The sequence below is a fragment of the Xenopus laevis genome, chromosome 2S (assembly GCF_017654675.1).
Source record: "Xenopus laevis strain J_2021 chromosome 2S, Xenopus_laevis_v10.1, whole genome shotgun sequence".
In the NCBI taxonomy this organism is placed as follows: Eukaryota; Metazoa; Chordata; class Amphibia; order Anura; family Pipidae; genus Xenopus; species Xenopus laevis.
Genome location: NC_054374.1, coordinates 55,738,066 through 55,750,708, shown reverse-complemented (window position 1 = coordinate 55,750,708; position 12,643 = coordinate 55,738,066). Strand labels below are relative to the sequence as shown.

At 40.9% G+C, this 12,643-nt stretch overlaps 1 protein-coding gene across 4 annotated transcripts in view; it reads left to right on the top strand.

The window, feature by feature from the left end:
* ppard.S (peroxisome proliferator activated receptor delta S homeolog) overlaps nucleotides 1–12,643 on the top strand; it is a 71,083-nt gene that overhangs the window by 27,101 nt on the left and 31,339 nt on the right. For 2 of the 4 annotated variants that reach the window (XM_018248095.2, XM_041583008.1), the window contains exon 3: nucleotides 5,121–5,543. The exons of 1 other annotated variant lie outside the window; for it this stretch is intronic. In XM_018248095.2, coding sequence (XP_018103584.1) covers nucleotides 5,534–5,543 — 10 coding nt within the window. In that variant the 5' untranslated portion in view covers nucleotides 5,121–5,533. 4 annotated transcript variants of the gene reach the window in all.

Genomic DNA, 12,643 nt, shown 5'->3' with positions numbered 1-12,643 from the left:
AAACTAGAAGAAACTGACAGAGCAGATTTATTGAGAGAGAAAAATAAAAAAGGAACAACTAAAGAACAATTAGGCTTGTCATTCATAACTTCTTATACTCCGGGAGCACAGGCAATAAAGAAAATTTTAAATAAACATTGGAATATCCTAGAGGGTGGTGAACTCCTAAAAGGAAAAATCCTCAAAAACTTAGTGATATATAAGAGAGCAAACAACCTGGGCCAAATCCTAGTTAGCAATTTTATCCCCACAGAGAGAACAAAAAATAAGAAACAAAAGGATGAATGGAAATGTGCACTTTGTAAGGCTTGCAAATATGGGAGTAAAAAGATACGCTTTACATCAAATGTCACAAAGAGAGAATACAACATTGAACATTGTATCAAATGTACAACACAAAATGTGATATACTGCTTAGAATGCCCTTGCGGCCTCCAGAAAAACAAACAGAAAGTTGAGGGAGAGAATTAACAAACATGTGAGAAATATAGAGAAAGGAGTAACTAATCACAGTGTGTCAAGACATTTTAAGGAACATCATGATCAAAAGGCAAAGGGTTTAAGATTTTGGGGTATAAGCGTAGTACAACGTAACTGGAAAGGAAGGGATCTAGTAAGGAAAACACTTCAGGAGGAGAGCAAGTGGATTTACAAGATGCAAACTTTTACCCCACAGGGGCACCAGCAACCACAACCCAACATGGCTCAAAAATATTCTTTTATAAACTTTTACCCCACAGGGGTTGAATATAGACATAAATCTGAGCATTTTTATAAATGATAAAAATACACAAGGGAATAAAGAGACCAACAAACATATGCACAAAAGAAGTAGGGTATTATAGAAGGGGGATATGAAATACACAAAAATAGATAGAATCTTGGAGAACACTAACTACGAACAGGGGGGGGGGGTCAAAGGAATTATCACAATCAAGATAAAAATAGCACGAATATCAAGAGGGATAATAATATGCCAAAATAGGTTTTAATTAAGGACACATTCAAGTAAAACACTTGTAGAAATCCACCACCGGGGCACCAAAGCAAATAGGGGAATAAAACAAAATTATTCAGTTTGAATATTTAGGATAATTAACTAGAAAATAATCTTTAAGCACAAGGCACCTTAAATTTGGAAGTATCAGGAGGAACTACAATTCCCATGAACCTTTGTAATCACTATTTGCACAAATTGTAAAGTATATGTAATATTTGTAAAGTAAATGTCGTAATCCACTGGGAGTATAGAACTGCATAGTGAATATCTATAATGTGTAAATGGAGAGGCCCCCGTACTAAAGAGAACTACGAATCTCCATGACAACCCGTGAAGTAGAGGAGAACAAAATGGAAGCTGCGCAAAAGAGGAAGTGACTATGCTGGAACGCAAGAACTTGGAACGCATTGATCAGGAACAGGAGCGGTTACGGTGACGCTCGACCGGAACGGCTTTTAAAAAGGGAGACAGGAACCCACACGGATTATGCCTCTGAGGAAGCTGAGAACAACAGCGAAACGCGTTAGGCAAAGGTGAGCACACACCGGTCCACGAGAAGCACCACGAGGAAGTCTAAATCGAGCCGGCAGGACCATCCTCTGGGACTTTTGCAATCATTTGAACTGGACTGAATGCGAACACCCTAAGGGGGTTAAATGTGAGTGCATTTGCATACACAAAGGGCCGCCATCAGGGGGGCACAGTCATCCCAGGCCCATATCTTTCAAGTTTAAAGGGGTGCCTGGCTGGGCTGCACTTCCCAGATTAGCTGAATCGATGAAGCAGCCAAATCCACCAAAAGGAACCAAAGGGAGCCAAAGCCGCCACAAGGGAGTGGAAGCTGTCACAGGGGAGCAGAAGATGCCACAAGAGGGCCAAAGCTCCTGAACCAAAGGGAACCGAAGCTACTGCAAGGGAGCTGAAGGCCAAATATGGAGCTAAAGCCACATAATGGAGCAGAATAAGAGGACAATGAAGAATACCATCTGCCAAACTTCAGAGGTAAGTTCCACTGAACACCAATGGTCACCAAAGGAAGCCCTGAACACCAATAGCTTTTTATAACTTGAGGGGGGCCCTGGCCACCAATGACTTTTTATAACTTGAAGGGGGCCCTGGCCACCATTTTTTAACTTAGGAGGGGGCCAAAGGTGTTTTTACTGTTTTAGTGCTCAAGTGTCACGGTCGGCACCCAACACCCGAACAAATGCCAAGCACCATGGTCTTGGCTCGTGCTTCACCTGTAGTGTGACCGCCGTTGGCCTCGGGAGGACCCCTCAGCTACTTGGATGCCACCAGGACTTAAACGAGAGGTGCAAGGCTAGAGGTTCTGGATAAGCACAGGGGCACGACTGTTAGTAAAGTCTTTGGGTAGAAGGTCGTGGTACAAGGTATTAAACGGGATCGTAGTCGGAACTGGCCGGGTCGAGGCAGGCAGAAAGTGAGCGTAAAAAAATCATGCCGGTCTGGGCAGGCAGCGTTCAAAGCAAAATCAGGCAGGCAAGGGTCAAAACCGGGAGATCAATCAGAGGGATAAGGCAGAAGAGGTAGTCGAAATTCAGGCAATGGATCATGATACAGGTCAAAATCATCAGGAACAGGCAGGGGTCAGAATCAAGCTCAGAATCAGAAAAGCAAACAGCTAAAGGCACCAGGAACAAACCTATAACGGGCAATGAAAACTAGTGTGATGGACCTTTAAATATTTGAAATTTCATTACGCCAGTGCGCATGCGCCAATAAAAGCAGCAGTTAGACCGGCGCCTAGGAAGGAGGAACATGCGGCGGGCATCCCCGCAGAGGGGGCAGCAGGCATCCCCCACTAGACCACTAGGGTAAGCTCTTACATCAAGTCTGTGTGGCCTTTTACTATGTGGTGGGGCTTAGGGTTGGGCTGGGGTGGGGTGGGCCAAAGGGCTATACAAGGCCCCGTGATTTCTGATGGTGGCCCTGCATGCACACTACCTAAGAACTTTAGTCCAGTCATAATTTATTGATAGTTACATCATCTTGCACATCAGATAGAATTTGTCCAGAATATGCAAACACAAGTATCATGGCAGGTGGGTAACAGGTGGGTCTAATTCATTCTTGTCATAGGAGGTGGATGTTATGCTTTCAGAGGAATTGTACTGTATGTCATAGGCCTTAGTCTATGCAACCTTAACTATTATCTGAGGCACAGAAAGCTCATCCTATACTTTAAAAGCAGAAGATCATAGTGATCAGGTCAGATTCACCAACATTACTTATAGATTTAAGAACTATTATGCTTAGGACCTGGGGTCTTCCCAGTAAGAGATCTTTCCATAATTTGGATCACCATACTTTAATTTTTCTGTTTTGCCACCAATACAGATTTGTGCATCTTAGATAGTATTAAGTACAAGATATTGTTTTAGAATTATAGTGAAAAGAATCATTTTTAAAAATTAGGATTGTTTTAAATAGTTTCTATGGAAGAAGGGCTTCCCATTGTAACGGAAGTTGGCATACTGGGCATACTTGAGGTAAAAAAAAGTTTATTTGACTTGAACTACGTGGATTCTGAACTCACTAAGAGCCAGAACCCTGATCAAAGAAATAAATAAAAGGAAATTACCATTGCAAGAGCATAGAGATATCACTTTGGAGCACAGAAAAACAAAGAACCAATGAGATGGTTCTTCACCTTTCCATGTTTTTTAGATGATTGCTCTGGTCTGCTGCCAATTAGTATTTTTAAAAAACTAATTTTCCCCAGGCATCTATAAAGAGGCAAAATTATCCCTTCAAATCTATGATGCCTAAACTCCTTACTGGTTCTCATCTCCACAATAAAATATATTGTGGAAAAGAGAGTAGTGGGTGCTACATTTAGCCACAGAGACCGGCCTTGATTAAAGAACAACACTATCTGCATTATAAAATATCTGTAACTATATACCTTTAAAAAAAAAAATCACACATATATATTCATCAAACGATGGTACAAAATTTATTTATGACTATGTTGGAAAGTTTTTTCTATTTTGATTACTCTAACAAATGTTCGCTTTTTAAGTTTGACTTTTTACTGTACTCAGGGGTGCTTCGCCAATGAGGATAGTTAGTTGAGAAACTCACCTCAGGCAGCAGTGCCCCATTAGGTACCAGGGGCGGCATAAATTCAGCTCCTGGTACTTTAAGAGCAGAATTTCCGGTTTTCAAACTTCTAGCACAGAGAGCGCAATAATGCTCTCTGCACTAGTGTCCTGGTCCTCTCCTCTGCCCTCGTGAACCCCCCCGGATGCAAAAAGGTGAGCGCACAGGGGAGGGGCCATAATTGCTCTTCCATGTGCACCCAGAGCAAAAAAGGAAGATTTTGATGTGGTGCTTACACAGTACCCCAGTCCAGTGCAGTTTTCTGCTAACAAAACACAAGACATAGTATCAGGTAAACGAATACATGTATGGGACCTATTTTCCAGAATGCTTGGGACCTAGGGTCTTTTGGATAAGGAGTAATCTGGATCTCCATACCTTATGTCTACTAAAAAATAAGAATAAATAACCAGTTCTTTTGCCTCCAGTAAGAATTAATTATATCTTAGTTAGGATTGAATTCATGCATCAAAATTGTGTTCTACCCAACTTTTATGGTCAGGGTGTGTCAAAGCAGGATGTTTTTTAATGTAATGTGTGTGTGTAGCCCCTATCATTTTCGATTGCTAGCATTTGGCACCAGTTCTAGGGTTGCCACCTGGCCGGTATTTTACTGGCCTGGCAGGTAAAAATGATCTTTGATCCCAATGTTATTAATAGGGAAAAAATATAAATATATAGGAAGGCCGGTATTTTTTTCCAGAAAAGGTGGCAACCCTAGGCACCACCCAGTGGTTATAATTGCTTACCTGGTATATTTAACTTTACGTCTGCTTTAATAAATGGTTTACATTTAGAGACTTGTTTGCATTATTGACTAGTGAACACAGCTGTCAGTGATTGAGTGACCTAAAACAGACTATGGGAATTAATATAAAAACAATTATACATTCTCCTAACAGGTAGCCATAACCCCACTTAATGCACAGTCACACACATCCACATCCGCTAACTCACACAGTAGCAGAACCTAACACGTACTCTCTGTTTCACACAGCATCATGTGACAAGCCTCAGCCTCTGAAAAGTTTCTCTAAAAAAGAAACAAAGTAGCAAGGATGAGACTCCGACTGCCAGAGAGACCTTTGGTGTTAAGAAAAGCAGAGAATCAGCAGTTCTGACATTAAATACCATTATAGGGAATTTGAGACCTTGCTATAGCTGTGCTTAAAGGGAAAACTTGCCTCCTCCGACACCTATTGAAGGAATGCATGTTTACTTGAACATAAGCTGCTTACAATAAGAACACGGAAAGGAATGCTGGAAGGCTGTACACTTCCCCCACACGCATTCCTATCACCAAGAGTGACGTCATTCTATTCACAGGAAGTAGCATCGCAGGAAGGAGGGGTGACGGAGCTCATCATTTAAAGAACTAAACAGTTTCACATCACGTCACATTGCTCACAGATGAAAGAAGGTAAACAATCAATACTCTATTTTCCCTAATAGGAGGACTTAATGCCTACGTATTTATTGTATTACTTTTTGTATGCATAACGCGTTTATGTTGCTTTTATTTCTCTATTTTTGCTGAAGATGAATCATAGAAAAGATTACTTAAGTTGGGGGTTCTTCAGTTTTATTATTTAAAGTTTATGCGTACAAACCAAAAAGTACACTTGATTAATTCGGACGTCTGACATTCTGACGATGTTTTGTATGTAAGCAGGAATTACAAAACCTGTTACATGCTAGGAATACGTATTTACTAACTCAAACTATTGTATGGAGCCTTTTCTCTTGCGTTGCACACTATTTCTTACATCTATAAAAAATGGCCATGTTGAAAATCAAATTATACATTATTTTGTTTAGTGTGGTAATTCTAAATAACAAGGGCTGCCTATACTATGAGTACAGTAGCCAGTATTTGAAAATAAAATCCAAGGGGGCTTACCAATTAGTTTAGTGATATATCTTACATTAAAATGGGCTACTGTTAGATATCCCTTATGCTAAAATGGTCCATAGTGCGCTATTTCTTACACTTAAATGGGCCATAGTAAAATATGTCTCCCATTCATAGCATACTAAAATAAACAATTCACCGGGAAGCATGGCAAGTTCAAACAGAGCAAGCCCTTGCAATTTTATTTTCAGAAGTGCAGTACTTGTCAAGCTTGCCATGTGTGCCAGTGAATTGTGTTTTCAGCATGTACTGCTCAGATTCATAGTAACCATCAAGTTCAACCTTTTAAATCTATATACAACCTGCCTAGCTGCTACTTGATCCAGAGGAAGGCAGAAAAACAATTTGTAGCCTCTCTAATTTACCTCAGAGGGGGAAAATTCCATCCTGACTCCAAGATGGCAATCAGACTAGTCCCTATATCAACTTATATTATGAGTGATCTTCAATAATCCTGTATTCCCTCATTTGCTAAAAAGCAATCCAACTCCTACTTAAAGCTATCTAATGTATCAGCCTGTATGACTGATTCAGGTAGATAATTCCAAATCTTCACAGCTCTCACTGTAAAAAAAAAAAACCCTTCCAAATATTCAGATGGAACCTCCTTTCTTCTAATCGGAATGGGTGACCTCATGTAAACTGGAAAGACCTACTGGTAAGTAAAGCATTACACAGATTATTTGATCTCTCTTATATATTTATACATAGTTATCATATCACCCCTTAAGTTTCTCTTCTCCAGCATGAACAACCCCAATCTTTCCTCAAAGCTAAGATTTTACATACCTTTTACTAGCTTAGTTGCCCTTCTCTGCACCCTCTCTAATTCAATAATGTGCTGTTTGAACTCTGGGGACCAAAACTGTAAGGCATATTCTAGATGGGGCCTGACCAGTACTCTGTACAGTGGAAGAATGACTCCCTCCCACCGCAACTCTATGCCCCTTTTAATACAGCTCAAGACTTTGTTTGCCCTTTATGCTGCTTTATTAAAGCTATGAAGTGAGCCTGAGAACTTTGACTCCTCTATTGTATACGCTGAAGAAAACTACTGATTTAGCGCATTTGCCTTTTCTGTATCTGTTACAACTATACTAGTACAATTATTTAAAGGAGCAATAATCTCAACCTGCATCTTTTTACTATTAATATACTTGAAAAACTATTAGGGGTTAGTCTTAGCCTCTGCTGGATTGCACTCCGCACTCTTTGCCTTCCAGCTTGCAGTTTTACAACATTTATTATATTGTTTATGCAGCTTTTGTTCCCACAGATTTTTTTTTTTTTTTTTTAAATGCCTTTCGCTTGTTTCCTATAAACTTCTTTGCTTCTGTATTAAGCCACATAGGGTGATTCTTTGTGCTTCTACATTTACTTCTTAAAGGGGTTGTTCACCTTCCAAACACTTTTTTTTTCCAGTTCAGTTGTTTTTAGATCCCCAGAAATAAATACTTTTTTCAATTACTCTCCATTATTTATTTTTTACTGTTTTTTCCAAATCTAAGTTTAAAGTTGAACGTTTGTGTCTCTGGTGTCTCAGTCTGGCAGGTCAGTAATTCAGGTGCAGACTCTAAACCAGGGGTGTCCAAACTACGGCCCGCGGGCCATTTTTAATTGGCCCGCAGCAGGTAATGATCAGCTGCTCCAGAACACATGCAGATTCGCCTCTTGTTCACTGCAGTCACATCTCCGTGCTGCCAACACTTTGCTGGCCATGGACAGTTCTCAGCTAGTGCCCAGACTATCAGTGGCAAGTAGTATACTTCAACATAGGCTGGCACCTTCAGCGGCAACCTACCGCTGGCAGCACCCAGCTCGCACATTGACAGCAGCAATTTGTAAACTGAGATTGGTAAAATTTGTGCAGAGGCAGGCAGAACTTCCGCAGCCAGTATCAGTCTCGCACACAGACAGTCCGTTAAGCTGCTACTCCTAATGGTGCACACAGTCGGCAGCAGCAAGCCGCAGGCAGACAGTAGCATCCAGCCAGGAGTAACCGAAGCACCAACCCACCACATCCACAGTAGCGCTCTGCTTATAAGCAGCAGCATCCAGCAGCTGGCAGTTACTCGCTTGCACACATCGCACATCCGCACTGCCACGCACAGGATAGGAATGTCTCCTCTGACCCTGTTTGAGAAAGGAATGAAGGGGTGCTCTGGAAATGACTTGAAGTTACAACCTTTGCTCTTTGTGTTTATTTGAATATAGGGCACGACTTTGCTTTGCAAGCATTTATATCAGTGACTCTCTCCTTGTCTTTGCTATGACCATCATACTGTTGCACGTTACATGGGGTTTTGTATAAAATGCTACTAAACAGTTCCCTGTAATTGTATCCTTCATTTGAACATGACTGGCAGTTCCAATCTCATCCCTCCCTCTCCTCTCCCACGTTTGTTTTGCTTCTCATCTGATTTTTGGTGAAGGGGGGAAAATTGCTGCAAATTCCCCCCTTGTGGCTCGGTCCTCCCTCCTTAGCCCTCCCTTCTCAGCTCAGCATTCCGTGCTCTGCGTTCAGCTTTTGTCAGCCTTGAGCACAGAGGCGGGCTAAGGAGGGAGGACCGGGCCACAATGGGGGGGAGTTTGCAATAGCAAGTTTTGGCAGCACCTCCTTTTCCTTCTGTCACTGAACTCCCAGCATCCCCTGCGCTCTGGATGATTATTACACGAGTCATTGGGCTCCAGGCAGGGGGTGCTGGGAGTTGTAGTGTCTGATCTCAGCTGCTGCAGAAACTCTTCTCTGATGGGAATGATGTATAATCTCTGTGTAGCACTGGGGAATATGTCAGAGCTATAGAAACAAAGGATAATAATACAGTAGAAATGTCATGTGACTCCAAATAGATAGGGCCTAAATCGCTACTTAGCTACCTCGGAAGGGATATCAGTGTCAGGCTGAATGTCAAGCTGAATGGTCGGCCCCCCACATTTTCACCTCACCAAATCTGGCCCTCGTTGCAAAAAGTTTGGACACTCCTGCTCTAAACTGTTACTATTTTGCAACATTTTGTTGATACATTTTTTAAGCAGCATCTCTGGAGTATTCTCAACTATTGCATCAATTCTAACCGCTTCTCTTCTGTGTTTTTATCTGAAAACATAATGCCCCAATCTATGCTCTGAAGGGTTTTTGTTGCTCCAGTGTATTTTTTTATGCACCAGACAATAAATTAGATCATAGTATGGTCACTAATACCAAGGGGTTCAAAAAACTTGCACATTTGCTATACGTTCTGGATCATTAGAAATCTCTTGATTCAGTATAGCATTTTTTCTGGTTAACAACTTGTGCCATAAACTTGTTCCCATTAACTGTCCTGGCAGTACTGTTGCTCCAATCAATATATGGGTAATTAAAACCCCCAATTATTATTACTTTCCCCACACTAGCAGGCTTTTCTATTTTGCATCAGGAGCTTAGCCTCCTCCTCACTTACATTAGGGGGTCTATAGCATAATTCTATAATTAACTTGCCGGATGCGTTACAATCGGTGAATCACTCCACCCAAAAGACTTCAGCCCCCACATTTTCTAACATCACCTCCTCGATTACATTAACTTTTAAATCCTGCTAAACAAACAGACATACCCTCCCTCATACATGGCATTGTGGCTTTTTTTTTTTTTCTTATCGCATCGTCTCTTTTTTGGCTGAAAAAAATGTTTTATTGCGAATAGCATATTCGCTAACCGTACTGTGCAATACCTTTTGTATGTTATTTCGGTGATCATATTGCAATTTTGGCCATTTTGGTGCATTTTTAGCCATTTTATTGAATTTTTAGCCATTTTATTGCATTTTCAGCTCTGCATATGTCGTATTCACTTGTTTCTAACTGTATAAGCTATTTGGCCCAGCTAAAATATTCAAACTGTGATTCTGACGGCCAATTACACTAGTCTGGAAAAAAAAACATTGATTTTTGTGGTTTTATTGGATTTTTTTTTGCATCTCACTCTTTACTGCCTTATTTTGTTTTGACTTGTATATTTTATCTACTATATATCCATATTGGTGTCTCTAAATGCCAGATACTTTGGTAAACCTATGCATGATGGGCATCAAACTGTTCAGTGGACCCCTGGCAATCATATTTCAGGTGCTTTTTCTTGGTACCTTATATAGTGTGGGATATGCGGAGCAGCAAAATAAAACCTTTGAAGTGATTTTTCAGAATTTTGATTTTTTTTTTTATAAAAATCGCTATGTTCAGACAAGCGTTGATGTTTGGTAGTTGGGAGTAGAGAGACATAGTTACCCATTTTGGAATCAGCAGAATGTGTACTTTTTAAAAATGTATGGTTTTCTGGGGTAAACCTACGGTTTCAGGATTTTTTTGCCTTGGAATCTAAAGTATGCCTTTTTCTGCCTTAGTGTTTCAAAAATCGGTAATATACTGCAGGGAGTTTTTGCTGTACAGATGTCCTAAATCTCCCTAAAACTATACATATCTTGTATTGGCACGTTCGAGAGACATAAGGCTTTCCAAATCAGTTGGATTTTTTTAACCAAGAAAATGCTTTATTTTCCAAATTCACAAAAATGTTACACATTACATGTTCCGTGTAGTAATAAAGTATTGCATGTAATATCCTGCATTGCTGCTGTATTATTTCTCGTGAACAATGAACAATAAACAATATAGCTCTCATACCTCAGCCTCCTGTTCAATGCGTCATTTCACAGCCGCTTGCTCAGCACAGTAGGGGCAACCGCATCCACCTGGGGAAGGGAAGGGAGGGGGTGGGCCGGGGAGGGTGTACAAATGTGAGAGACTTGATAGGCAAATTAAATCTAAAATGACCTATCTTTCTATGGCTTAGCAAGATATTGACACCATGGGAGCCATATTTTATCATGCTGGTCTCTTTTATTTTCTAGCGTAGCCGCCATCTCTTCCATTTGTGCATAGGAAGTGATTAAAGTAATTAAATCTTTATGTTCATAGTTGGTATTGAGTTTCCATTTCCTTGCTATGATTGTAGCAGCAGCCGTAAAAATTTGAAACAATAGTTTCCTCATTGTAGGTGTAGATTCTGGTGGGTTGGTGTTGAGGAGTGCTATTTCAGGCTTAAAGGGTAGCGACCACCCCAATTCAGTTTTTATCCATTCAAAGACCGTGATCCAAAACTTTCGCACTTGTGGGCATTCCCACCACATATGCAATAGGGTTCCCGCAGTGTGGCATCCTCTCCAGCAATTAGGGTTATAATTAGGATTGATGCGGTGGATCTTGGTTGGGGTCAGGTGCCACCTAAATAGGATTTTTTTATTCATTTCTATGTGATTAGTGCACCTAGTTGCACCCTTAGACGCCGCAAATATCATGTCCCATTCCTTTGGTGTAAAACTAACATCTAGATCCTGTTCCCATCGTATCTGATATAGTAGTTTCTGATTAGGGTCTTTTTGTAGGAGCAACTTATAGCAATCCGATAGCACACCTTTCCCATATCTACTTGTTCTGCATAGATGCTCCATGAAAGTGGAGGGTTTTATTATTTTGTAGCTTGGTAAATGTGTCCTCATCAGATGGCAAATTTGCAGCCATGTATACCTGGAACTCTCTGTTAGGCCATATTTCCTTTGCAGGTCCTCAAAAGGTCTCCAAGAGTTGGCTAAATATAGGTCTCCCACTGATCTGATGCCTTTGTCGTGCCAGTCTCTTAATTGTACTTGTGGGATCAGGCGTCCGAGTGCTGTAATAGGGGTAAGTAGAGAAGGGAACGACCCCAAATTATACTTCTTGCGGTGGACATCCCATGTGTGCAAAAGTAACTTGGTTGTCGGTAAGGCTGCAGGTGTTGCTGGTCGTACTTGCCGGGGAAGCCAAAGAATATCGGCCATGGTGTGTCCTTCTAAATAGTGGGATTCTATATCGACCCAGGATTTGTGACCAGGGTCACTATGCATCCTTATCACATTTTCAAGCAGGGACGCCTTGTGGTATAGGGAAACATTAGGTATACCTAAACCTCCTGAGTGTGTTGGGTACTGCAGTGTAGTTAGGGCTAATCTAGGCCTTTTGCCTTTCCAAATAAATGTCTGGAGTACATTTTGGAGATCTTTAATATATTTCGGAGGGATATGTAGTTGTAGTGTGCGAAATAAATAAAGAACACGGGGGAGAATGGTCATCTTGATCGTAGCTATACGCCCTAGCCAGGAAAGTTCAAATTTTTGCCATTTGTTGCAGTCTGTTTTAATTGCGTGTAGCAATGGTGGGAAGTTCAGTTGGTAGGCATTGTGAAGGGTCTTGGGGATTTTAACCCCTAAATAAGAAATATAAGTATCTCGCCATTCAAATTGGTATTCCTTTTGCAGTCTTTTCACTGTTTCTTGAGGAATACCAATTGGGAGGGCCTGCGTCTTTTTACTGTTAATCTTGTAGTGAGATATCTTTTGAAATTCTGCTAATTCTTCCGATACAGTTGCTAAAGAGGAGGTCGGGTCTGTCAGGGTAAGGACTATGTCGTCAGCAAATAGTCCTATTTTATGTTCTTCATCCGCTATTCGGATGCCCTTGATATTTCTATGTTGGCGAATTCTCTCTGCCAAAGGTTCGACCATCAATGCAAAAATAAGTGGCGACAGGGGGCA